This window comes from Peromyscus eremicus, chromosome 16_21 (genome assembly GCF_949786415.1).
Source record: "Peromyscus eremicus chromosome 16_21, PerEre_H2_v1, whole genome shotgun sequence".
In the NCBI taxonomy this organism is placed as follows: Eukaryota; Metazoa; Chordata; class Mammalia; order Rodentia; family Cricetidae; genus Peromyscus; species Peromyscus eremicus.
In genome coordinates, this window is record NC_081432.1 from 61,493,841 (window position 1) to 61,520,458 (window position 26,618).

General features: G+C 50.4%; 2 protein-coding genes across 2 annotated transcripts in view; both read left to right on the forward strand.

Moving 5' to 3' along the window:
* Positions 1-8,589: 8,589 nt before the first annotated feature.
* On the forward strand, positions 8,590-16,201 carry Pgc (progastricsin). The gene is made up of 9 exons (XM_059282296.1): positions 8,590-8,638; positions 10,384-10,553; positions 10,902-11,019; positions 11,872-11,990; positions 12,417-12,616; positions 13,888-14,007; positions 14,558-14,705; positions 15,464-15,562; positions 15,901-16,201. Exons 1-9 carry the CDS (start codon positions 8,590-8,592, stop codon positions 16,051-16,053), a joined length of 1,176 nt encoding a protein of 391 aa, XP_059138279.1. The 3' UTR covers positions 16,054-16,201.
* Positions 16,202-18,671: 2,470 nt separating this feature from the next.
* Tfeb (transcription factor EB) overlaps positions 18,672-26,618 on the forward strand; it is a 53,525-nt gene continuing 45,578 nt past the window's right edge. Inside the window, exon 1 of the mRNA XM_059281548.1 lies at positions 18,672-18,937. The gene's annotated coding sequence lies outside the window, so the exon portion shown is untranslated. The remainder of the gene's footprint in view (positions 18,938-26,618) is intronic.

A 26,618-nucleotide genomic window follows, 5' to 3' on the forward strand; every position in this document is an offset into this window, starting at 1 on the left:
TACTCCCCCAATCCAGACTCCAGTGTGTCTCCGGGGACTGCAGGGAAGGAGAGGTGTGCTGGCCTTGAAACACAAACGAGCAGAGACCTCCCAATCTGTGCCAGGCCAGGTAGACTCCTAGTCCCTCATCCCCCTTCTCTGCCTCATCACAGTCCTGGGGAGGCTCCAGAGCTTTGGCTGGGTGGTGGGCAGCAGTGGGCGGAATGGAAAATTCCTACAGGATAGATGGCAGGTGGCTAGCAGATCTGGTCCCAACCTTCTGCCTTTGGTGCTAGGGTGTGATAAATCTATATGGGGCTGTGAGTCTGGGTTAAAAGCTGATAGACAGGGTGCTGGCAGAGGACTTTTTCCACTCACTCCAAATAGAGAGCTTGTTGGTGACCTAGCTAACTCAAGTCATGGGAATGTTGTAGCAAGGTTAAGAGAGGTGGAGAGCGTGGTTAGTGGAGGTGGGTAAGGGCTTGGGAGAGGGTGATAGGAGAGACAGGGATTTTCAGAAGCCCTAAGGAGAGGGCTGCCTTGCCTAGGGTATAGGCCTATTATCCTACCTACCTATCAGAATTTCCCCAAGGGCCTGCCCTGAGTAGATTCCTCCCAGAGTCCTGGGGAAGATGCAGGGGGTTATCTGAGGGAAAAGAATCTATGTACACCATGCTCTTTTGTCCGTTGCTTTATTTCTCTAAGACAAAATTCCATCTGTACAGCTTCAGTTCCGTCCTGAGTCTCAGTTCCTCTCTGTACCCACTTTTTCTCTCCCCTCACAGCCCTGGTGATAACTAAGCCCTTATGCTCTTGGTCTCATCTTCGTCCACTGTTCTGTCGTCCTCCATCTATCCTTCCTTGCTCCTTACTCCTGCCTCTGAGAACCCTACAAGAGATCTGCCTTACCATCTACAGAATATCTGCCTTTCTCTTCTCTCTCTGGCCATGCAGCTCTGTCTACCATCTACAGAAAAACACCTTGTTCTTTTTCTCCCAGCCACATAATTCTACTTTGGCTGGGAATCCTGCCCCATCCTTCACTCCACCTGGATGTGCAAAAACCTCCTTTGTTATGAGTCAGTTGCTCTGGAGTGCCACTAGGCCTGACAAGGGATGGTCTGAGCTTCATCTGCACAAGAAACAAAGCTATGCATCTACAGCCCACCTGTCTCCTAGGCTCTGCAGGGGTGTTAGTTACCTAGTGAATCAGCAGTGGGTCTGAGAAGCTTAACTCTTTGCAATGGCCTAATAGTATATGGGCCACAAGAATTTCATAGCAGCAGACAGCTGAAATATTGAAAACGGAATAACACCAAATATTCCTTGATAAATGGCTTCCTTTAGAAAGATGCCTTGAACTTTTCCAGTTATAGCTTTAATATACAGCTGAATCTCTACAATATATTCTTACGGCCCACTAGAATTCCTGTTTTCTTGTATAATAAAAAAGGGGATGTTTAATTTTTTCTAGGGCAATGAATGATGTGGATAAATATTAAGTTTGGAGATGACTGGAAAAGTGATAAGTAATGGTCAGTAAATATTGATACATGATCAATATTTGTATCAATAGTATATATTTATAATCTATAAATAGATTTATAATTAATAATCTATACAGATGGCAAGCTGAGAATTAGTTTAACCATCTAATAGGTATATTTGTATATTATTAGAATATCTCTGTCCCAAGAAGAGGGTCAGAAGAATAACATAAAAAAATCTATCATTGGGGTTGGGGATTTAGCTCAGTGGTAGAGCACTTGCCTAGCAAGCACAAGGCCCAGGGTTCTGTCCTCAGCTCCAGGAGGGAAAAAAAAAATCTATCATTAGCTAGTATAGCATAATATGGTCAAATGTTATCTAAATACCATGATTCTGACTTATCAAAAAGAAATGGTTAGTTTGGAACATTGACTCTATCTATTAATCTCTGGTAGTGTTATAAATTTGGTTAAACTGTATTTTAAGGAGGTATAGTTAGATAAAATTATCTGAATTAGTTATGAGCATCTGTGGGACCAAGGCTGCAGCTGAAGCTTGCCTAATTTAAATTTGTAATCAATGCAATATTAAACCATTAGTTATGAGAGGACAATAATTACCTGGGTCAGGGTGTATACAGCAAGACTTACATATGGAACAATTATGAAAAGTACATGGAGAATTATCTGACAGTGTATACATTTCAGGATCATGGGCAGAATTTACACAATTAATAATAGAACATTTTTAAGGGCACTTTAGCCCCGGGGCTGGAGAGTTCAGTACAGAAAGAGGGGTCAGTGACAAAGGGGCTGTAGAAACCCTTCATGGTCACTTCCTGCTGAGATGAGGGTGAAGCTGAGGGTCTTGAAGACTGGAACACAGTGGAAACCCAGGAAGAGCAGGCTGTTTCAGGCTCTGTGAGACATGTGTAGCAGGATTTCCTGTCTTGTGGGCTAGAGGATGGGGTGCAGGGCTGAGATGGACAGCACATCTGTGTGGGCTGGAGGATGAGGTGCAGACCTGTAGCTAGACAGCATGTCCGTGGTCCAGAGGATGAAAACCTGTAACTCTTTAGATGATTAGAATTTCTGCTGAGAATAAATATATGCATTAAGGTAGAACATGCAGTTGAGGAGTTTTAAAGAGGAAACTTTCTCTTAGGTGTACCTATGGGATATTAAATGCATGGTTAGCAGATCAGAGAAGGGGGTATCAGACCAGGGAGAGGGAAAGCTTCCCCTCACCCCCAGAGAAGAAAAAGAAGATTTGCAAGTTGGAGACATAAACTGTAGTCAAGTTACATTCCTCCCAGTCCTTCTTGGATTGTGAATATTGGTGAATTTTGATCTCCTGAAGCTTATAAGAACCTTCTTCTTCTCTTTTTTAAAAGATTTATTTATTATGTATACAGAAGAGGGCGCTAGATATCATTACAGTTGGTTGTGAGCCATCACGTGGTTGCTGGGAATTGAACTCAGGACCTCTGGAAGAGCAGTCAGTGCTCTTAACCTCTGAGCCATCTCTCCAGCCCCAAAGAACCTTCTTAAAAGACAAAATCTTTAGACATATTAGCAACATAGCAGTGGTGAATTTTGTCAGAGCAAAATTATGAATCCTTAGAGCTTCAATAAAATAACAGGATAGTCAGAGAATGAAACCTGAAACGTTTCATTTATATATATCTCAAATCTTGTTTATCTTTTTATCAGAATTAATAAGATACATTTAGAACAGAATTATTATTTATAATCATAATCCTATAAGTTTTGATATCATTGATGAACAGAGTTGTATCAATTCATTCATAAAGCCAAAGCTCAATATTAAGAATCTATGAGTAATTAATTCACAGCCTATATTCAGACTGGCAGCTTTGGAGCGCCCTTGTCCTGCAGTGGCCTAGTACATGGTACGATCAGGCGATCCAGGATTTATAAAGACAGGTCAAAATCCTGTGAAGACATGTAAGCATATCCTCTTCTTGACGTTATAAAAACAAACATCAGGACCTTTTCAAACACCAGTGAGAAGGTCATAGAGGCTTAGGTGTAACTTTGCGGCTTGGCCTGGGGGTAATAAGGAATGCCTTTTGTGGGAGATATGAAGACTTAAGCACCAGTACTTAAGAGCTCTTGAAGTATATGTAAGGCCTTTGTCCAATTATGAGCTCTAGGCATTCCTAAAATTGAAAAGCAGTGGAATAAATATGGTATTACTTCTTTTTTTTTTTTCTTTTCTTTTTTTCTTTTTTCTTTTTTGTTTTTCGAGACAGGGTTTCTCTGTGTAGCTTTGCACCTGTCCTGGAACTCACTTGGTAGCCCAGGCTAGCCTCGAACTCACAGAGATCTGCCTGGCTCTGCCTCCCGAGTGCTGGGATTAAAGGCGTGCACCACCACCGCCCGGCTTGTATTACTTCTTATTTCATAGTCATAAATCATAAGGACATAAGCCTCGTGGGTGAGTTTCCATAGGGAGAGAATTTGTAGTTGTTGGACAGACATGAGAAGGTGTCAGTATATCCTGTAGACCTATCTGCCAATCTATAGACTCATAAGTTTTATAGTTTGATATAAATATAATATCAGCTGTGCAATAAGTGTACTGCAATATATATGTACATATATATTCATATATATATTATTGGGCTGGGAGTTTGTGATGAAACTCTAATTGACAGTCAGTTCTGACTGTTAATCTGTACATATACTGAGGAATTCTGCCTAATAAAATGAGTCCTGGATGAACAGAACTTGTATCTCCTGCTCTGTATGCCAGTTTTGGCCTCCATCGTGGCAGGGTTAGAAGGCAAGCTAAAAGTGAAATGCTCGAATTCTTTAGGGTGAAAAGGTATGGTAAAGAAACAATCTTGTAAATCTATAACAATTATAATTTTGATTTCTAGGGATGGCCATGGGAGATGGCAAGCCAGGCTGTAAGATTCCCCTTGGCTTCAATAAAAATATATTTGATTTCTTAAGATCTTGTAAGAGTCTATAAGCCTGATTTTCCTAAATAAAAATATTGGGGTGATTTAAGGGCTGGTGGGGGCTTTATATGCCCAATATTTAAGATTTTCCTCCATCAGACAGGTAGCAGTCACAATTATTTTAACATTTAAAGATCATTGCTTAACCCAGGTAGGAGCATCAGATTTATGAGTAATGGGATCAGCAGTGGGCGTGGCCTCTAGGGTAAATTTTGATACCCTCCGCCATGTCGGCCTTTTATAATCTCTGGAATAATGGGCTCAATTATGCCTTGGGCTTGTATACCCAAGTTTTTTTAAGTTTAAAACGCATCTATAGCATTTGAGCTGATATTAGTCTATAATAGAGATTAATGATACACAAATTAATTGCAGCATGTCTCTTCCCCACAGAGTGTTAGGCAGAAAAGGGATGACATATGGGCAGAATATGTCACAATTTTGTCTGTCTGACCATCTTAGTATTCCTGAGCTTCTGGCAATAATATTAGCTTGACCTAGCCCTTAAGAGACGAAGGAGTAATAGTCGTCTTAAGTACTTGGCCAATCTTTTCCTGAAATGTAAGAAACGTCTATGCTTATATGTAGCAAGTCAATTATTTTCTTTCCCTGAACATTAAGTGTTTAGATGGTCTGGAATATTTAATTTCCTGAACCCAGAAAGCCATATCAGTAGAATCCAAATCATCATCAGCTCCCTTAGGCGCTGCTCTGTATGAATCTGAATTGGTTTTGTAGGGGATGGTACAATAATCTTAATTTTTTTCAGTAAGGTCAGGATCGACCTTTCCTTTAACAATTTTTATACCTTGTACAGCAGAGGAGCTACAGCCTATTATTAGCCCAGTGTCCCTTCTGGGGGAGGATCATGGGCAGAATTTATACAATTAATAATAGAACATTTTTTAAGGGCACTCCAGCCCCTGCGCTGGAAAGTTCAGTACAGAAAGAGGGGTAAGTGACAAAGGGGCTGTAGAAATTGTTCATGGTCACTTCCTGCTGAGATGGGGGTGAAGCTGAGGGTCTTGAAGGCTGGAATGCAGTGGAAACCCAGGAAGAGCAGGCTGTTTCAGGCTCTGTGAGACATGTGTAGCAGGATTTCTTGTCTCATGGGCTGGATGGCGGAATGTGGGGTTGAGCTGGACAGCACATCCGTGTGGGCTGCAGGATGAGATGCAGACCTGCAGCTAGACAGCATGTCCGTGGTCCAGAGGATGAAAACCTGCAACTCTTTAGATGATTAGAATTTCTGTTGGGGAAAAATATATGCATTAATATATGCATTAATGGTAGAACATGCAGTTGAGGAGTTTTAAAAAGGAAACTTTTTTCTCTTGGGTGTACCTGTGGAATATTAAATGCATGGTTAGCAGATGAGAGAAGGGGGTAACAGGCCAGGGAGAGGGAAAGCTTCCCCTCACCCCCAGAGAAGAAAAAGAAGATTTGTGCTGGGTGGTGGTGGTGCACGCCTTTAATCCCAGCACTCAGGAGGCAGAGCCAGGCTGATCTCTGTGAGTTCGAGGCCAGCCTGGGCTACCAAGTGAGTTCCAGGAAAGGCGCAAAGCTACACAGAGAAACCCTGTCTTGAAAAACCCAAAAAAAAAAAAAAAAAAGAAAAAAGAAAAAAAGAAAAAGATTTGCAAGTGGGAGACATAAACTATAGTCACGTTACATTCCTCCCAGTCCTTCTTGGATTGTGAGCATTGGTAAATTTTGACCTCCTGAAGCTTATAAGAACCTTCTTAAAAGACAAAATCTTTAGACATATTAGCAACATAACAGTGGTGAATTTTGTCAGAGCAAAATTATGAATCCTTGGAGCCTCAACAAAATAACAGGATAGCCAGAGAATGAAATGTTTCATATATATATATATATATATATCTTAAATCTTGTTTATCTTTTGATCAGAATTAATAAAATACATTTAGAACAGAATTATTATTTATAATCATAATCCTATAAGTTTTGATATCATTGATGAACAGAGTTCATCAAAAGGATCTGGAATTGTATCAATTCATTCATAAAGCCAAAGCTCAATATTAAGAATCTATGAGTAATTCACAGCTTGTATTCAGACTGGCAGCTTTGGAGCGCCCTTGTCCTGCAGTGACCTGGTCAAATGGTGTGACCAGGCAATCCAGGATCCATAAGGTAAGTCAGCATCCTGTGAAGACATGTAAGCATATCCTCTTCCTGACGTTATAAAAACAAACATCAGGACCTTTTCAAACACCAGTGAGAAGGTCATAGAGGCTTAGGTGTAACTTTGCGGCTTGGCCTGGGGGTAATAAGGAATGCCTTTTGTGGGAGATATGAAGACTTAAGCACCAGTACTTAAGAGCTCTTGAAGTATATGTAAGGCCTTTGTCCAATTATGAGCTCTAGGCATTCCTAAAATTGAAAAGCAGTGGAATAAATATTGTATTACTTCTTATTTCATAGTCATAAATCATAAGGACATAAGCCTCGTGGGTGAGTTTCCATAGGGAGAAAATTTATACTTGTTGGACAGACATGAGAAGGTGCCAGTATATCCTGTAGACCTATCTGCCAATCTATAGACTCATAAGTTTTATAGTTTGATATAAATATAATATCAGCTGTGCAATAAATGTACTGCAATATATATGTACATATATATTCATATATACATTATTGGGCTGGGAGTTTGTGATGAAACTCTAATTGACAGTCAGTTCTGACTGTTAATCTGTACATATACTGAGGAATTCTGCCTAATAAAATGAGTCCTGGATGAACAGAACTTGTATCTCCTGCTCTGTATGCCAGTTTTGGCCTCCATCGTGGCAGGGTTAGAAGGCAAGCTAAAAGTGAAATGCTGGAATTCTTTAGGGTGAGGAGGAAGATTCCACATGACCATCCCCTCCCTCCCTCCCCCGTCTCTCTCACACACAGAATAAATACATTAAAATTTATTTGAAAATTCGGAAAATAAGGTGAATAAGCAATTGAAGAAGACATTCAGCCCTGGCCTCCACATGTGCCTGCATAGACGAGTGCATGTGCACACATAGGTAAGCATGCATATACCACATGCACACACCCACAGATGGGCTGAGGGTGCATCTCAGTGATAGTTGACTAGCACATATGAGACCCTAGGTTCAAACCCCCAAGCCCCCAACCAAATAAAAACCCTAGGTAGCAATGGGGAGGGAGAGGGGAACAGCAAGGGGCAGCTGTGGCCCCTCAGCTCCCGTCTTGCTCTGGGCATCTGTTCTGGCTCCTGTGGCCAGAGCTGGTGTGACTTTCCCCTGTGAGTGAGTCCTGCTGACTTAGGACAGGAGTTCCTGCCGAACACCTTCGAAGCCACCGCTCCATTCTGACTTCATCCGCCAGCACCGGCCTCAGCATCAGCACTGCCCACACGGCCACTGCTGCCGTTATGACCAACCAGCAGCCTGATTCTGACCCCTTAGCTCTCAGACACCCCGAACTCCAGCTCCCAGAGGTTTAAGGGGTACTGGGAGACAGGGCTAAAGTGGGACCTCCAAGTATGTCACTTGGAGGTAGAACAGCAGTTCTCAAGGACTTGTCCCCAAGGGGAAGCCAACAATGCCAGGAGACACTTTGGTGGCTACAGCTGGGGGCTGCTGGTGGCACTTAGTGGGCAGATGGGGTCCTGCTAGCACCCTGCAGTGAACAGGACTGTACCCAGAACAAAGAATTGTTTCCTTCCAAATGTCACTAGTGCCAAGCTTGAGGAACCAACCGTCAGGCCCCCGGCCCCTCATTCAAATCTTCACTCCCAGATGCCCGTATCATGCCCCTGGGTCCCAGAGCTGTAATCTCTGCCGCTCCATAGTTCGGCCACTTTGTCCCTTCTTATCACTTTTACCTCCTGGCCTTTCCTGCTTGAATTAAAAAGTCAACAAGATGAAAAGTGCCATGGTCATGCTCCAGAAGGAAAAATACACAGGAACAGTTGATACACGGAGTCCAAGGGACAGCTTAGCTTGAGGGGCATGCTTACCTAGGGCTGGGAGGCAGGGGCTGGGCTAGCTCCTGGGTGTATAAAAGGCAGAAGCGGTGCTCAGGGCTTCACTCCACCACAACGGTTGAGCTCGAAGTGGTTTATCCTGTGAAACCAGCTTCGAACCGGCATCATGAAGTGGATGGTCGTAGCCTTGCTCTGCCTCCCACTCCTGGAGGCAGGTTTGTTGAGGTAAGACCGGAGCTGGACTATAGGTTCAGGGAGCCTGAAGTGGGAGCCAGGAGCCTGGTACCTGTGGAGGCCCAAAGAGGGTGTCAGATCCCCTGGGACTGGAGCTACAACTGGTTGTCGGTGCTAAGACTTGAACCCTGCTCCTCTGGAAAAAGCAAAGAGTGCTCTTATCCGCTGAGCCACATTTTCAGCCCCTTACTAGGTGTTCATAAGTAACCTAGAGATAACTTAAAGTAGTGGGAAGAATCATAGAGGTTATAAATAATACCCATAGACTTGAGTGTCTGTAGATTTGGTACCTCATACTTTCTTTTTGTGAACTATGACTCAATTTATTTTGTGTGTGGGAGAGGAGTGTGAGTGTACCTGAGCCACTGAATACATGGAGAGGTAAGAGGAGATTGCAGGAGTCAGATCTCTTCTACCATGTGGGCTCTAGGAACCAAACTCAGGTGGGCAGACTTGCCAGCAAGTGCCTTTACCTGCTGAGCCATCTCACCAGGCCTGCTACCTGGTAGTTCCTTGGGTGAAAAGCCGGCTCCTCCCAGAAACTTCTGATAAGCAAACTCAATACAGGTGGTTGGCGTGGCTTTTGGGAAGAGGGTTAGCAGAGAAAGTCCTAAGAGAATGAGGATTTAAGATGGAGAAAGAAGTAAAAGAAAAAGGAATTCTGGGTAGCAGTGGATCTGCAGAGGGCCCTGGGAAATGGCAGCTAGCAGCTCTTAGACCACCCTTACGGTGACAGAAGCCATGACTCCTAAGTTCTAACTCCGGAACTTCCAAGCCACTTTCCCCATGGACTGTCGGGGAGGCACGGTGGCATCCCTGGGCTGTGAGAAGGGAGGGTTAGTGCTGTTCCCTCATTCCATGCTCTGTCACATCAGTCAGTGCTCGGTGTCAGAAGGCCACCACAGGAAAGGCTTCTTTGAGGTGAACCTGCTTTCTCTAGCACCTTAAAAAAAATGTACCAGTGTGAGCTAGGATGTGGCTCAGTTGGTAGAGTATGCCTAGTTTGTATGGTGCCCTGGCTTCGCTCCCCAGCTCTCTATAACCTGAGTCTGGTGGCACATCCTTGGGAGGTAAAGACAGAAGGATCAGAAGGTCAAGGCTCCGCTTCGATAAGTGTTAAGTTTGAGGCCAGCCTGAGACACAGGACGTACTATCTCAAAAGCATAAACACTGATTCTAACCAGGATGATTCTCCAGTTCTCTCGCTCCTTGGGAGGGAACTACAGTGTATATCAGAGGAAGGGGCCTGGGTAGCAGGGGCACTTTCACGTGGGGCGAGGGTGGACGTGGCTGAAGTTGGTTCATTTCAAAATCTCAGAGCAAACATTAGGGAGGAGTTTGAGAGCAAGAGGTAAGAAGAAGAAGACAAAGGAGAAAAAGCTGGAAGGGAGTCAAGACCGAGAGATGGGGGGACAGACAGACAGTGGGCATGTTTCGGGCAGAGAGGAGAGGGGAGACAGACAGACATACAAATGGTGGGCATGTGTGAGGCAGAGAGGAGAGGGGGGATGGACAGATAGACAGTGGGCACGTGTGGAGCAGAGAGGAGGGGGGGACGGACAGACAGACAGTGGGCATGTGTGGGGCAGAGAGGAGAGGGGGGACGGACAGACAGACAGTGGGCACGTGTGGGGCAGAAAGGGGGAGACAGAGATGGGGGAGATGGGGGTCATGTAGAAGGAGAAAGGAAGAAGGAGGGAGGAGGGGGCCCTGACCTGACGCACAGCCTTCTGCAGGATCCCCCTGAAGAAAATGAAGACTATCCGTGAGACCATGAAAGAAAAGGGTGTGCTCAATGATTTTCTGAAAGCCCACAAGTATGACCCTGGCCAGAAGTACCGCTTTGGCAACTTTGGTGACTTCAGTGTACTCTACGAGCCCATAGCTTACATGGACGTAAGTCTTAACACTCCCCTGTCCCCCACCTTCATGGTGCCCGGTGCCAGAGCTGAGGGCTGTCTGTCTTCCCACCCTGGAATGCACACTCTTCCTCCAGTCTGCCATGGCAGCTGTGTGAAGGGCCTGGAGAGGAGCCCTTACCGACCTTGCACCCGAGCCCCCAGAGAGCATGGTGACTGCCCTGGGTAGCATAGACGGAGCATCCTTGGCCTCCGGGCAGGTTTCCAGGGAAGACTAGGACCACCAGCTTTGGGGTCCTTTCCTGTTTACCTCTGGAGTTGAGGAGCCTCTGGATCTCTCAGAGCTAAACAGTCTCCCTCATGACATGCCCCTCTCCCCCATCAGGCAGCCTACTTTGGCGAGATCAGCATCGGGACTCCACCCCAGAACTTCCTGGTCCTTTTCGACACTGGCTCCTCCAACCTGTGGGTGCCTTCTGTCTACTGCCAGAGCGAGGCCTGCAGTGAGTGCTGGATGGGCAGCGAAGGGGACAGGCACCTCCCTAGGGACTCCTGGAGAAGATGGTGGTGTTATGCAGGCCCATGACCTATCCAAGCCTTGTCAAAGAGGCTGGCCCTGCAGCTGGGTGGCTTTCCTGTTGAGCAGTATATACCTTCATCTATGCCAGCCTGCCCCACCCACTCCCTGCTATTCCATCCCACCCATCCTGATGACCAGGACAATGCCATCCCTTTCTTATGGGTAATCTCTACTCTATGTCACAGCAGTCGGTTCTGCCTTCTGCTCACCCCACCTGACCTCACTACACATCAAGTGTGTCTAAAGGATGAATGGGCTGGACCAATCCTGGATGTGGTCTTGTCCTGCCGTAGTTTGGGCAGGCAGATGGAATTTGGGCAGGCATTTTGCAATACTGTTTTGGTCCCTGTCAGAACCTTGGGATCCTATTATCTCTGGTCCAAGGAGTCTCTCTTTGGTTATATCTCATGCTACGCCTGGATCTTGGTATGACCAACTTCTTGCAGGGGTGGAGGCTGTGGGATGAGAGCATGCTTAGAGGCCCATTCACTCCTAAGGTAGATGAACAGTCAGTCTGCGCTAGGGTTTTTCCGGGACGTAGGACATAGAGGTAAAGTCTAGCCAACCCTGCCTAGAGAGACCATAGTTCCAGAGCTTACCCTATAAGTCACAGGGGGCTTTCAGGGCGTGGGTGATTCAGTGCTGGGAACCTCAGCTGGTCCCTCCTTGACTTGCTGTTGTGAGTAGGGGATGCCGACACCCCAGGTTTAAGCACAGGCTGAGGAGGAAGCCCTCCACTCAATAGTCTGACCTCCATGTCCCGTCTCCGCTGCAGCCACACACCCCCGCTACAACCCCAGCAAGTCCTCCACCTACTACACCGAAGGGCAGACCTTCTCCCTGCAGTATGGCACCGGCAGCCTTACCGGCTTCTTCGGCTACGACACTCTGACCGTGAGTGAGGTTCCTATTCCTGGATGGGGGTGGGAGGAAGGTGGGGGCCTTCAACAAAGGCCCTGAAAGGTGATGGAAAAGCAGTTCATAGGATGGGAAGTCAGCACAGACCTCGTCCATTCACAACGCTGACACTGATGGCCGTTCTGTGTTAGGAGCTGGGAAAGCCACGATGAACCCTTTGGTTGTGGCCGTTTTCCTTCAGGAACATGGATAGCTTTTCGGAGGAGAGGGGTGGGGCAGGGACAATGCCGCGATAGTACTTATGCTTGGAAGAGAGGACGGCTCCTGCAAGACTTAGGAAAGTGGGGCGGGGAGTTGAGGCGAGGAGAGATGAGCAAGCGTGGTCTCTGGGGTGAGCACCCTGGGGATGAGGTAGGTGCAGTTGGCTCCATCACTATCCCTCTGTTTTAACCTCCACTCCAGCTCCAAGGCGTTCAGGTCCCCAACCAGGAGTTTGGCCTCAGTGAGACCGAGCCCGGTACCAATTTTGTCTACGCACAATTCGATGGCATCATGGGCCTGGCCTACCCCGACCTGTCTGCAGGGGGCGCCACCACCGCCATGCAGGGCTTGTTGCAGGAGGGCGCTCTCTCCCAGCCCCTCTTCGGTGTCTACCTCGGCAGGTAAGCCGCTACTTAGCAGTCTCTCTGTCCTTCCAAAGTTTGAGGGCTGGATGCTTCAGCCACACCTGGCCCACAGCCTTCCTCTCCAGCTCCGGAATTTTGCACTCCCATCCCATATCTGTTTCCTGTCCACTCCTTTTTTTTTTCTTTCAACATTTATTTATTTGTGTTAGAGCAGAGGTCGGGCCACACGCCACAGTGAGCGTGTAGAGGTCAGAGGACAACTTGCAGGAGTCAGTTCTCTCTTCACCGTGTGGGTCCCAAAGATGGAACTCAGCTCGCCAGGCTTGGCCACAAGCACCTTTCCTTGCTGAGCCACCCTGCCAGCCCATGCAATTGTTCTTTGTGTTCCTTGGCTGGGACAAGCTCAACTCTGGGAGTGGCTTTCACTCCAGCACTTCCTGGGTCTGCCTCCTGTGCCCCCCCACTGAGGTCCCCCTCTAGCTGAGATTTTCCACTCCGTAGCTCTCTTGTATGGTAATCTCTTGCTTCATCTCCTTTGATCTGTTGTTCCAACTGGTGCTGGAGTCTTTGGGGCTCGGCCCAGGACTGACTTCTACCTGTTGTTATCCTTCCAGCAGACATGAGCAGGCACCGTCTGGGCCTCGTGTGTTTCTCTCTCTTTTCTTCAGAGTTAGCTACTTCGGGACTGTCCATACACTCACTGTAGCTTAGGGGCCTGAGTCTGACATTGGCCCCTTCACTCTCACCAACTCTGCTGACTTGTTTTTTGCTTCTGTTTACAATCATTCTGTATGTCACCTTCGGGAACCCCACCCATCCCCGCACACTGCTGTTTACCAGGACAATGTGCAAAGTCTTTCCTCCTCCTCCATCCTCAAATCCCCACTTCTCCACTCCAGGAGAAAAGTTAACAAGCTGGGATTTCACGGACTCCTGGTGATGGGCTCCGCCCACTGGCATAGGGTAAAGGCAGAAGACAGCAGTAGTGGGTGGGGCCCACCAAGTAGCTGCCCCTCCAGAGGGGCTGGGACTCCATGGGACAGCATGACTCCAGGGTCTGAAGCAATGGAGATTTTGAGAGGCCCAGACGGGGAACCCATCTGAGGGGAACACAGACTGTCCTCAGGAAGCTCCAGTCTCAGGGAGACAGAGCCCATCTGCAGGGAGCCCCGGTCTGAGGGAGACCTAGCCTGTCCTCGGGAAGCCTCGGTGTGAAGTGAGACCCGGAGCTCTTCTCTTAAGATGGCTAACTCACCACAGGAAGACTTTTGCTGTTCAATCCTTATCCTTCCTTTTGTCTTCTACAGCCAGGAGGGATCTAACGGTGGACAGATTGTTTTCGGAGGTGTGGATGAGAACCTGTACACTGGGGAGATCACCTGGATTCCTGTGATCCAGGAGCTCTACTGGAAGATTAGCATTGACGAGTGAGTCTGTCGTGGGACCTTGGGGAGTGTAGCCTTCTCTGCCTGCACCTCAGGTCACTATAAACCGTCCATCCATCCATCCATCCATCCATCCATCCAGGCACTGCTGGTGGGAATGGGCGGGAGAGGACCTTTGAGATACCCCCTCCCCCAAAGTCACAGCTGACCTGTGCAGGAGCATCAAAGTCCAGCTAAATCTGGAGAAGAGGGGTTCGAGGCCACACCAGAGGGGGCAGCACATCAAATCTCAAACATGAGGTCCCCTGTGGTCCAACGCCACAGGTTAGAAACTGAGTGTGTCAGAGTCCTTGTAACAACCAGCGGCTCTGACGTTCAGTGTGTCCACAGACGTCCTCGAAAATTTGGACATAGGTTCCATGGCCATTCAGATGGCTTTGGATAGACTCTAGGGTGCTATGAAGTGGGGCCCCCTTACCTTCCTCAAGAACAGCTTGTCTCTGCATGAAGCCCCCTGTGTCACTGAGGTGGGAAGCCCCCTCTGACTACCCGAGCAGGTAGGGACCCAGGTTGCTGTCTTCTTACCATCCAGCTTCATCATTGGTGGCGAGGCCTCTGGCTGGTGTTCCGAGGGCTGCCAAGGTATTGTGGACACAGGCACCTCCCTGCTCACCATGCCCACCCAGTACCTGAGTGACCTTCTGCAGATCATCGGAGCCGAGGAAGGAGAGTATGGAGAGGTGAGTGCGATAAGCAGGGCGCCCCCTTCCTCAGGGAAGGCCATGCTGTGGCAGGGCAGCAGTGTGTGTTCCTTATAGTTTCTCTTTGGGAACACAAAGCTAGCTGAATTCTTGGCCCCCAGGCTTTTAGCTACTGAGGGCACTGGCGGGTAGTGGCTCTGGCAGAGTGGAGACCTGGATGCTGGAGCTGAGGGAGTTTGGGCAAAGCAAGAATCTCTTCCGAACTTAGGTCGCCTTGGAATATGGATTCAGCACTGGCCTTTAGGACTGGGGTAAAATGACTGACTAGAAGTCAGGGCCAAGCGAATGGGTGACAAAGGACAGCTCTGTGATCCACACATCCTTCACCTCCACAGAACCATGCTCTCTGCTGCTCCTCCCCATCCTAAGGGCAGCAGAGAGTTTGCCTACTGAACCGATTCTCACTAATTTCGGAGGGTACTGATTGGCTACATGGTCCACTGATCTGTATGTTAAAGGGCACTTGCTGAGGAAGGGCAACAATTCAATCTCTCTCTCTCTCGGAGTGGAAATTCAGTCAGGAGCAAAGCTTCAGCCTAGTGGGCTCCTCGGGGTTCCTCGACCCCTCCCCCTCTATGCCGATGCTACTGTAAGTCAGGGTTCCCTTGGAGCCGTGTCCCCGCCCCATCCAAAGCAGACTGGGGTATGGACCTAGGGTGTAGGGTGCTGAGGTGGTAGGTGCGGTGGGCACTGTTCTAAGGGGGACGTGTTGACCTGGGCCGTGTTCCTCTCTGCAGTATTTTGTGAGCTGTGACAGTGTCAGCAGCCTGCCTACCCTCAGCTTTGTCCTCAACGGTGTCCAGTTCCCTCTGTCACCCTCTTCCTACATCATGCAGGTAAGGCCTAGTTTCTGTGGGCGGAGCCTCCGGGATTGAGGGTGGGTCCAGAAAAGCTAGGGTAAGGTTCGAATCCAAGCTGGTCAGTCTTCAGGGCTCAACTGCCAGGCTGACCTACTGTAGACCGGGAGCAGGGGGAGGGCCGGCTGTGGAGGAAGAGCATCGCAACCTGAAGTCAGCTGCTGGGGAGACACCACCTCTCTCCCCAAGCCCCAGCAGCCCTTGCTTTGGAGGGTCAGCTGTCCTACAAAAGCCCTTTACAGTCTTGGTGTCACTCATGGGCTGACGTCCAGTCCACCGATGAGCGAGTGAGTGAATGCTCTCTCTCTGTTGAACAGGAGGATGGTTACTGCATGGTGGGCCTTGAGTCCTCCCCTCTGACCTCTGAGGATGGCCAGCCCATCTGGATCCTTGGGGATGTCTTCCTCAGGTCTTACTACGCCATCTTCGACATGGGCAATAACAGGGTGGGCCTCGCCACTGCCGTCTAGACTTGGCATCTGGACATCCCTGTGCCTTCCCCTCTCAGCCTTCCCCCGCTTGTGAGGGGTCCCCTACCCTCTGTCCTTGCTCTCCACATCCAGTCTCCCCTTTCTGGACCCTAGACTTTCTGTAATAATAAATAGTTCTCCCCATTGACCAGCTTGTTGGTTCATTTGTGTTTAGGGTGTGTGGGATGGGGGAGCTGGGCACAGTTGTACCTGCCAGATTCCTGGGTCTGGGGAACTGTGGGAGCCAGGGCAAGTCCCACTTTGACCTCAGTGGCCACAAGGTTTCTCGGTGGGTCATTGAGATGCTAAGTGAAGCAGTTTGAAGCCAGGCTTGGAGGCAGGCTGTACCCTTCAGGGCCTCTTCACAGATTCCCTCTGAAGAGATAGACTGGTGGTGGGAGCGGGCTTTGTACATGATGGGCAAACGGAAAAGGCTCTGTTGAACCACTTCCCAGATTTCCCCACTGACCTCAAGGCACAGGAATGTCCACTAGCAACATGTCTGAGGACTGACATGATACAGAGCTAAGGGTTTGTCTCTTCAGCTTTGAATCGATTTTGACTAGAATTTTCTGAAGGATGTTGTACCCATGTTCATTTCTAAGAGTTGTGGGTCCTTGAGGAAGCAAGATGCTTATTTCTAGGAAGGCTGCAGAAGGTTGATGCTGAGTTAGGGTGACTATACTTTTACCCAGTCTCCTAAACCCCAGGTCTTGTTTTTGAAGGAGGGAGGAAGAGGGCCAGCTCTTTCCCTGGCTTTCTCTGACAGCTCAGTGAGAGGTCTGTTGCTCTAGACTTCATTCTTGCACTTCCTTAGAAAGCCCCAGAAAGGTGGGGTCACGTGATCGGGGGAGGAGGAGAAAGAGAAGAAGAGGAAGAAAATAAAGGGTAAGGTGGAGGGAGAGAGGGAAGGCGGGGAGGAAAAGGGCAGGGGGTGTGGAGAAAAGGGCGTATCGGGAGAAGGGGTAAAGAAAAAGAAAAAAGGAAAGAATGCTATCTTAGTGCCCTTAGCTTCTAGTGGGAGGGAGAAACAGGAAAAGAGACTGGTGATACCGTTCCAACTGCCTCTTATATGGGCAGGGACACAGGGGCAAGATCCAGGTCATACACCCCATTCCAACCTGAGACAGGATGGATAGGGGACATTGCAGGACTTGAGGGGAAAAGGAGTCCCCCTCATTCTGCAGTCTGGATGAAGTCTTCTGTCAGCTGAGGACCATGACTTCTAGCACAGTGAACATTTCCTGTGAAGGCTGCCAACACAGAGATCATTTCACTAATAGCTAAAAAAACAAGCCGGGAGTGGTGGCACACTCTCAGAAAGCAGAGGCAGGCAGATCTCTGTGAGTTCGAGGGCAGCATAATCCACTAGGGAATTCCGGGCCAGCTAGAGTTATTTGGTAAGTCCCTGTTTCAACAAAATAAAACAATATTAAAAATAACAATAAACCAGGCTTAAGGCCTTTGCATGTGTACCCTGGGGTAAGGCCTCTGCATGTGTACCCTGGGGTAAGGCCTCTGCATGTGTACCCTGGGGTAAGGCCTCTGCATGTGTACCCTGGGGTAAGGCCTCGACTTTCCCCCAGATGCCGTCTGGGAACCTGACAAATAAAACTGCTTTGTTTACACTTAAGATAGCCTAACTTCCTTCATGATCTTTTACCTGGTCAGTTACAACACTATCAGGGGCACCTCAGGAAACATCCTGTGATCTTATTTAAATTTCTCAGCAGTCCTCTGAAGATAACTTCAGAGCTCACCAAAACAAGACATCGGGCTATCGTAAAAGACAATGAGAAACCCACACCCAGTTTCTCTGATGGGCCTATTCCTTCCCTGATCATCTCTTTGTCTTAACCTCTGTGTTTTAAATATACATTTAAAAATATATTTTTAAGTCGGGCAGTGGTAGCACAAGGCTTTAGTCCCAGCACTCCAGAGGCAGAGGCAGGAGGATCTCTATGAGTTTGAGGTCAGCCTGGTCTACAGAGCGAGTAGGACAGCTAGGGCTACACAGAGAAACCCTGTCAACAAAACCAAACAAACAAACAAATATATATATAATATATATGTTATTTATATATATTATTTACACATGTATTTTATAATAAACTACAGTTCTGCTTCATACTGGCTTATCCTAAAATAATAATAATTAATAGAACAACAATTATTATTATTATTATTATTATTATTAAACAAAGAAGTCAAAAGTCTCTCCAAGTGGACGTTATGAAAGGACAAGGTAACTCCTCAATCTGACTCTGGCAATTCTGAGTGTCTCCTGCTAAACCAGGAGGGACCGCCTGGGACCCTGTATCTTTCTCACATTCTTGGAAAAGTAGCTTAGTCCTTTCACAAGATGTCATAATGTAGTAAGTCCTAGCTCTGGACATCACTGATAGAGAAGAGAAAGAAAATCTGAAAAGGGAAAAGGGGTCAAACGTTTAAAGTCAAAACTTGATTCCTTTGAACTTCGGCCAGCAGAGTAGAACTGCAAATCCCGGCGAGCCCCGCGCGGCTGAGGCAGGGACTACGTTTCCCAGCGGGCGCCGCGGTAGGCCTCCGGGGGCGGTCCGCAGGGGGCGGGTGCTGCCCTCTGCCGGGCGCAGCGGGAAGTGGGCGCGGAGTGACAGCCGGAGCCCGAGCGCCGGGCGCGGGGCTAGGTGACAGCGGAGGCGGCAGCTGCGGGCGGGACGCAGAGAACGGCGACGGCGCCGACGGCGGCGGGAAGGACGGACGGGGCGGGCCTGGCTGGTTGCGCGTAGCCCGAGGAGCCCGAGAGCGGGCGGCGGGCGAAGATCGGGGGCCCGGCACCCGAACTTGGGACAAGTTACCGGAACCACAGGGCGCCGGCGGCGGACAGATTGACCTTCAAAGCGAGGTGAGCGGGACTAGGGGGCAAGGGGTGCACGGGGCACTGGGGAATGCCAGCTCCGCACTTCCCATCCTGTGGGTGCCCGAGACAGGTGGGGTGGGTGGACGGGGGTACAGACTTGAGCAGGACAGGGTGCACCGCACCGCCACCCATCCGCAGCCGGTGCAGCCCTGGGTACCGGGCGCGTGGCCCCGGCGGTGCAGCTCGTCAGCCGGGGAGCCCCTCGGGCCCCTCCCTTCAGGCCGGGCAGGGGGCCGCCTCCCCGCGACCTTATGTAACCGGGGCGGGAGTGGCCGGGGCGGGCACGGGCCTTCCTGGCCCGGGGAAGCTGAGCGGAGCTAGGGCGGGAGGCGCAGGAGTGAACTTGCCAGAAGTTTGGAGGGACGCTCGGGCCCTGAGCTCGCTCCCCCTCCCCCGATACGGCGGGGGCGGGGGGCTCGGGGGAGGGAGTCCGAGGCCCCGGGAGGTGTGCAAGTATCAAGGCCGGCGGGGCCAGGCCCAGCCTGGATGGTCGCGGGGGAGTGGGAGGGCCGGAGAGGCGCCACGCCCCGTGGGCTGGGCTGCTGTGTCCGGGGGTGGTGTGGACGTCCCATCCCTCCCTCCCTCGGTGCCTGTCTCCCTCCTGGGTCTCTTGCAGAAAGACACCCCTGATTTCAGCCCCTGGTGTCCCCGGCAAACTTGTCCTCCTGCATTATCCCACCACCCTAGGGAACCCCAACTCGGGTCGCACCTTCTGTGCGTCTCGCTTTCTGCTTCCTCGAGCTTCCTTCCAGTCGTCTGCCCTCCTCCCTGAGCCACCCTCTTGGTCCCCAATTCCGGGAAATACGCCCCCTTGTCCCTGTCTTCCCCCTTCACTCTGCACCGTCCAACCCCAGACTAGCCCGCCCCGCCAGGTCAGTGCCTTCGTCTCCCCCACCCCCCAACTCCGGACCCCGTCGCCTCTTCCGCCCAGCGCCTCCTGGAAGGGAGCTGGCGGATGCCACCTGGGTCTCCGCCCCTCGGCCCCCGCCGCGCTCTGGGTTCTGGCTTCACGCACCGCTGCCCGGAGCTGCTCCGGGCTGCGCGAGCAGGTTCGCGCCGCAGCCGCCTGGCGCGCCCCAGCCCCGCGCCCTGGGGAGGAAGGGAGGGCGCCCGCCCGGGTGGGGCTGGTCTGCGCCAGCGCTCCCCCGGCCCCCGCCCTCCATCCTGCGCCTGCCCCTCACCACGGCGCCCTTCCCCAACCTGCGTCAGCTTTCGCTTGTCCTGCAGAGGACTATTCAGTGTGACAGTCGCAGGACTAAACTTGAGGGCTCCGTCCACCGGGGAAGTGTGCCTTCCACCTTCTCCGACCCGGAGTGAGGGGCTGCACAGGGAGGGGGAGCCTCTAGGACCGGGCCTGAGGCCCCTGCACCCTCCCTGGCCCGGATTCTGCTGGCCCAGACCAGGCACTGTTGGGGGGTGAGGTGTGGGGGTGCAGATCTCCAGTTTCCTCTAGGGCGGCCAGGTGCAGATGCTGGCAGATCCGAACGCGGAGGCCGGGCTCGGTGGCCCGATCCCTTCGTAGCTGCTGGATGCCTGGCCGGGGAGCTAGTCGCCATTCCACAGGCTCTGCCCTCCCGCAGAGAGCCAGCCAGGAGAGGCCGTAGAAGGGGAAGGGTTGCTGCCTCTGGAGCTTTTACTGTGCCTCAGTTTCCCTCGGCTCTTTTGGTTCCCTTCTTTTGGCTTGCCTCCTAGTTATAGGACAGTTGAGAAACAGAGCATGTGATGAAGGCAGGTCTGTTTTGGGGTTCTCCTGTGTGAGAGGAGCTGATACTGCTTACACTTTACAGGGCCTGTTGCAGCTGAATACAAATTCCCTGTCCACCTAGGAGGTGGAGCTAGAGGGAGACCCAGGTCTCTTGGTTCCAGGCCCCATGGAATGAGGTGAACATTGAATCCACAGGGAGGCAACAACTATGCATTTAGGGCTGATGGCCTGGTGACTCAGTCAGAGGTGGGCAGGGAGTGGGCCAGGGAAGGCAAGCGTTCATTCAGGCACCCCTGGGGGTGTCCAGTGCCCGCCCATCCCATCACCAGCGAGCTGCCACCTGCCCCCACCCCATTTCCTGAATGCTGGGAAGTAGGTGGGAGGGGACCTACCCTCTTGCCTGGCTGCCCTTTGAGGGTCTGGCTTCTGGCCCTGATCCCTCCTGGGCTCTGTTTATGGCTGTAATTGCATCGTTAGTTAGGGTTTATAGAGTTACTTAGCACCTGCCCCCACAGGGAGTGGCCCAGCCACCCTTCCCTCTGGCTTCCGTCTCTTCCTTTTCAAAGTCAAGTTGGTTTTTGCAGGCAGCAGGGGTTTCCCCAACCACAGCTGGCATGAAAGCCAGGTTGAGAGCCTTTGTCCTGGGGATGGAGGACAGGGGACACTTGGGGCCCAGCTCGGGGCTGCCATAGAAATGACAGTGGAAATTGAGTTGGCCTCCTCTAGTGTGTGGGGGGGTGGGGTGGGGGAGGGGTGTGTTCAGATTCTCAGAGCTTCCAGAAGTATCCCTGTCTCAGGGTACAGCCAGCCTCTGTGCATGCGCTGTGAAGAGCTTCGAAACAGAGTGTCCATTAGTTGCTGTGAGGGTTAAGGGCAGCGAAGGGTACCTGGTGAGTGTGTGGTGGGGCTTGTGTAACGGGTGTGGAGTTGTGGACTCTAGGCAGTGTTGCGGATGAGTTGTGTGGATGAGTGTCTCTGACGGAGTGATGAGAACACACACTGTATTTGTTAGAATATTCATTCAAGTGCTGTGCCAGAGCCGGACCGTAATAAAACCTAGCTGCAAGCAAGAGCTGCCAGCACTGAATGCGTCTCTCTGCACCAGGGCAGGAATTATTGTTCCTGTTACACCGATTCAGAGAAGTTAAGTAAGTTGTGGAAAACCACACAGCCTGGAAGAAGAGAGATGGGGTTCGAACCCAGGCTCAACCGATCCAAGGCCCACATCCTGAATTCCTGAAGAAGAGCACTTCAGTGTTAGTCAGAAGTTCTTTTTTTTAGGTTTCTTATTTATTTGTTTGTTTATTTATTTATTATTTTTTTAAGACAGGGTTTCTCTGTGTAGCCCTGGCTGTCGTAGAACTCACTCTGTAGACCAGGCTGGCCTCAAATTCAGAGATCCACCTGCCTCTGCCTCCCAAGTGCTGGGATTAAAGGAGAGTGCCACCACCACCTGGCCAAAAGTTCTTTAAAAAAAATTTTTTTTTTTTAAAATTTATGTGTGTTTGGATGAGGCTGTGTGCACAGAGTGCAGTGTCCACAGGGTCCAGAAGAGGGCATCAGATCCCCTGGAGCTGGAGTTCCAGGCAGTTGTGAGCTGCCAGGGTGCTGGAAACTTACAGCAAGAGATCTACCCACTGGGCCATCCGTTCTCCTTTCAAAGGTGTGTGCATGCTGGAGAGCTGGCTCCGCAGTCAGCAGGTAAGCACACTGGCTGCTCTTCCAGAGGGACTGAAGGTCAGTTCCCAGCGCCCACATGGTACCACAGAACTGTCACAACTCCAGTCCTATGGGGTCAATTCCTCTTCTGGCCTCCTTGGGAGCTGCACACATGCAGTGCACAGACATAACTAACAGACATAAAATAAAAATTAAAAAACAAATTATATGAAAAAAGAAATACAAATGAATTTTTTTTAAAAAGTAGAGGTATGGTAGTTTGGGGACCTTCTTTTTGCTGCCCAGGGTCTTCTGACCTGGGACCCCACTTGTCTCCTGGCCTCCTTTCTGAGCTGCCAAAGGTCCCAAAGGTCCTCTGGGAGACCCTGTCCTGTGAGGAGATAGGTCGACAGGGCCTTGTATGACCTCTCTGGAAAGCTCACTCGACCCAGGCAGGGGAGGAGGCTCCTTACAGGGTGTGTGGCTTTGGCCATGGGCCCTTTAAGCCCCGGTACGCCTCGGTAAGAACGTGTTTCATCAGATGTGGAGGAAAAGGCAGTGGCACCTTTGGCTGAGAAAGTCACAAGGTCACGGGACTGGGAGCCCAGAGACCCCACACCATCCGTGGCTACCAGTGTGGCTCTGCTCAGCCTCCTTGTGCCTGCCTATGAACAACCTAATCATCGGTGGGGTCCCCTCCAGTGAAGGCCGGCTACAGGCCTCTACCTCAGGCACCAGGACACCAGGCTTCAGAATGGGAGGGTGTGGGTGGCAGATCTGGGGAAGGATGGAGTCCCTGGAATCAAGGCTGGCTCATGTGCTCCGTTTTGTCAGGACATGCCACCATGTACTCAGCACTGGACTAAGAGTAACTTCATCTGGATGAGTGTTGGCACCGTGAGCTCTGGGGCTTGGAGTCCCAGCTCTGTCACTTATAGCTATGGGACCCTGGGCAAGCTGTTTAGCCACCTACTGTGCCCCTGTTTCCATGGCTGAGAAGTGTTCACTCTGCTTGCCCTACCTAAGAGCAAGGGCCGAGTGTGTTGGTGCCCAGAACGCACAGCGGACCTAGAGTAACCAGCACACGCTCAGCTCTACGGCTCTTTTGGTTCTCATTTTTCAGGGGCCTAAAGTGCTCCAGGAGAGGGAAAAAAGAACCATGGAAGGGCGAGGGGTGCCTGTGTAGCTCAGCTGATAGAGTACTTGCCTAGCATGCAGGAGGTCCTGGGTTTGATCCCTGCTTCCAGATGTGCTGGGCATGGTGGCACACATCTGTCATCCCAGCACTTGAGAAGCGGAGGCGGGAGATTCAGATGTTCAAGGTCGTCCTCGGCTATAATAATGAGTTTGGGGTTGGCTTGAGAAACATTGGACCCTGCCTTAAAAAAAAAAAAAAAATCAGTAAGTGGGGTTGGAAAGATGGTTTCATAGTTAAGAGCACTTGCTACTCTTCCAGAGAACTGGATTCCCAGCACCAGTGTTGGGCAGCTCCCAGCCTCCTGTAGGTCCAGCTCCAGGGGATCCGATACCTTCTTTTAGTCTTCATGGACATACATAGCACATACATTTTAAAAACATCTTAAACAAAACAAACAAAAAGCTGAGGGTTCTAACAGTTCACCCGATGTGTCTAGTACCCTCAAATACACCACCTTCCTGGGGAAATGGCTTGGCCCTAAAGAATACTAGCTGCTCTTTAGTGCACCCAGTTACAATTCCCAGCACGCACATAGTGGTTCACAACCATCTGTAACTCCAGTTCCAGGGAGCCATCGCCTTCTTCTGGCCTGCATGCACATGGTGCACAGACATACATGCAGGCAAAACACACACATAAAATAAAGACTATATATTATATTATATGTACATAGTCGGCGGCGGTGGCGCACACCTTTAATCCCAGCGCTCCGGAGGCAGAGGCAGGCAGATTTCTGTGAGTTTGAGGCCAGACTGGTCTACAGAGCAAGTTCCAGGACAGGCTCTGTGGCCTTGAACTCACAGAGATCCACCTGCCTCTGCCTCCGGAGCGCTTGGATCAAAGGTGTGCGCCACCTTCCCGGCCCATTCCCTCTCCGCCTGCCTTCCTCTTCACTCTGCACCACAGACACTGGTCCTCTTGGCTGCTGTGTTCTGCGGCGGGCAGAGATAAAGTCCCAGTGATAGGGGAGGACCTGAGACCTTATCGCGCCCACAGGAAGTGCTTTGCTGTGGAGTGGGCTGCCAGGGGGTGAGATCAGAGGACAGCCAGGGAGGCAGAAGCATCAGGCAGGATCATCGTTGCTTCCTGGTTTGTGTATTGTTTTCCTGCTGGTGCTGGGTATCAAACCTAGAGCCTTGTGCATGCTGGACAAGTAAGTTCTGGACCCCCACCGTGTTCCCGGGGGACCCCTGAACTCCTCCCCCACCGTGTTCCCGGGGGACCCCTGAGCTTCTCCCCCACCGTGTTCCCGGGGGACCCCTGAGCTTCTCCCCCACCGTGTTCCCGGGGGACCCCTGAGCTCCTCCCCTACCGTGTTCCCGCTCTTACACAAGCATAAAGAACGGGAGACAGGAGCCTGGCGGGTGCCGTGCCCTGCCCGGTTCTGCTAGCGGACATTCCACCTTGTTGGCAGTTATGCATACAGTAGGATTTGATGCTATGGAGAATAATCCAGAACTCGAGCGGACTCCGTGTCTAGAAAGCTGCGATTCATATGCCCGTGTTTCCGCTCTCCTTCCTTCAAGGGCTTTCTCCTGTCACATCTTCCATGTTCTCTCCCTCCAACCAAAATTTTCTCTCAATGAAGTCATAGTTCTCAAGGAGGCCATTGGACCTTTCCATCTCACCGCAGGCCTGGCTGAGTATTCTAGTCATCTGGGTGCTCTTACAAAATGCCCCTGCCTCCCTGTCTCTGGGGGTGGGGCCTGGGCATCAGTATGGAAACAAAGCCCAGGTGGTTCCCACGCCCTTTCTCTCGGCCGCCGCCGAGTCCAGGGCTACAGCTCTTGAACCAAGCAGGCCTGAGAAGTCCCCAGCGGGAGTCTTCCTCTCCACTTTCTCTGCCCTGCTTCACATCTGGTGCTCAGTAGTTCCACAAGTTTCCGAGGTCTGGAGTTTTACTTATTTAAAATAAGGATTTTTATTTATTTATTTTTCGTTTTTCAGTGTGTGTGCACGTATTCGTTTGTGTGTGTGTGCAGGTGTATTCGTGTGTGCAGAGACCAGGGGCCACCTTGGGCGTCACACTCAGGAACACTGTCTACCTTCTTTCAGACAGGGCCTTTCATTGGTCTGGAGCTCACCACTGAGGGGAGATTGGGAGATCTCAGTGATCCCCATGTCTCTGTCTCTCTTGCTTTGGAATTATAAGCATGTGCCATCACACCCCACATTTTTACACGGTTCTAGGGATTGAACGTTGTAACACAAATCTTAAAAGGTCTTATTAATAAAAAACCTGGGAGCCAGGGATTGAGGTGAACGCTGAAAGATCAGAGAAACAGAACAAGCCACAACCAACCTTACCTTACCACGAACACTCTGACTGAAAGCCCCTGAGCCCTCACCCGAAAGGGATCTCAGCTGAACTGCTTAAAAGCCTCTAGTTCCTGGTCCTCATGCCTTATATACCTTTCTGCTTCCTGCCGTCACTTCCTGGAATTAAAGGTGTGTGTGCTTTCCGGTACTGGGACTAAAGTTGTGTACCACCACTGCCTGGCTCTGTTTCCAGTGTGGCCTTGAACTCACAGAGGTCTGGATGGATCTCTGCCTCCTGAACGCTAGGATTAAAGGCATGTGCTGCCACTGCCTGACCTCTACGTTTAATATAGTGGCTGGCTCTGTCCTCTGATCCCCAGATAAGTTTATTAGGGTGCACAATACATTGGGGGACACAATATGTCACCACAGAACATAGGTGCTTGTGCATTATCCATTGAACCATCCTCACAGCCACTATTTTATTTTATTACTTTTGTAAAGATTTGTTTTTTAAGTTATATGTGTCTGTATGGGTATGTGTGCTCATGAGTGCAGTTGCCCTCTGAGGCCAGAAGAGGGCATCAGATCCCCTAGAGCTGGAGTTAAGTTGTGGTGGGTTCTAGGAACCAGACGTGGGTTCTAGGAACCAGACTCGGGTCCTCTGGCAAGGCAGCAGGCCCTCTAATCACGGAGTCATCTCTCCATCCCTATTGTGTTTGCTTATTTATTTATTTTTATGTGTATGGGTCTTTTGCCTGGCATTTCTGCCTATCACGTCCATGCAGCACCTGTGGAGGCCAGAAGAGGGTGTTGGATCCCCTAGAACTGGAGTTACAGATGGT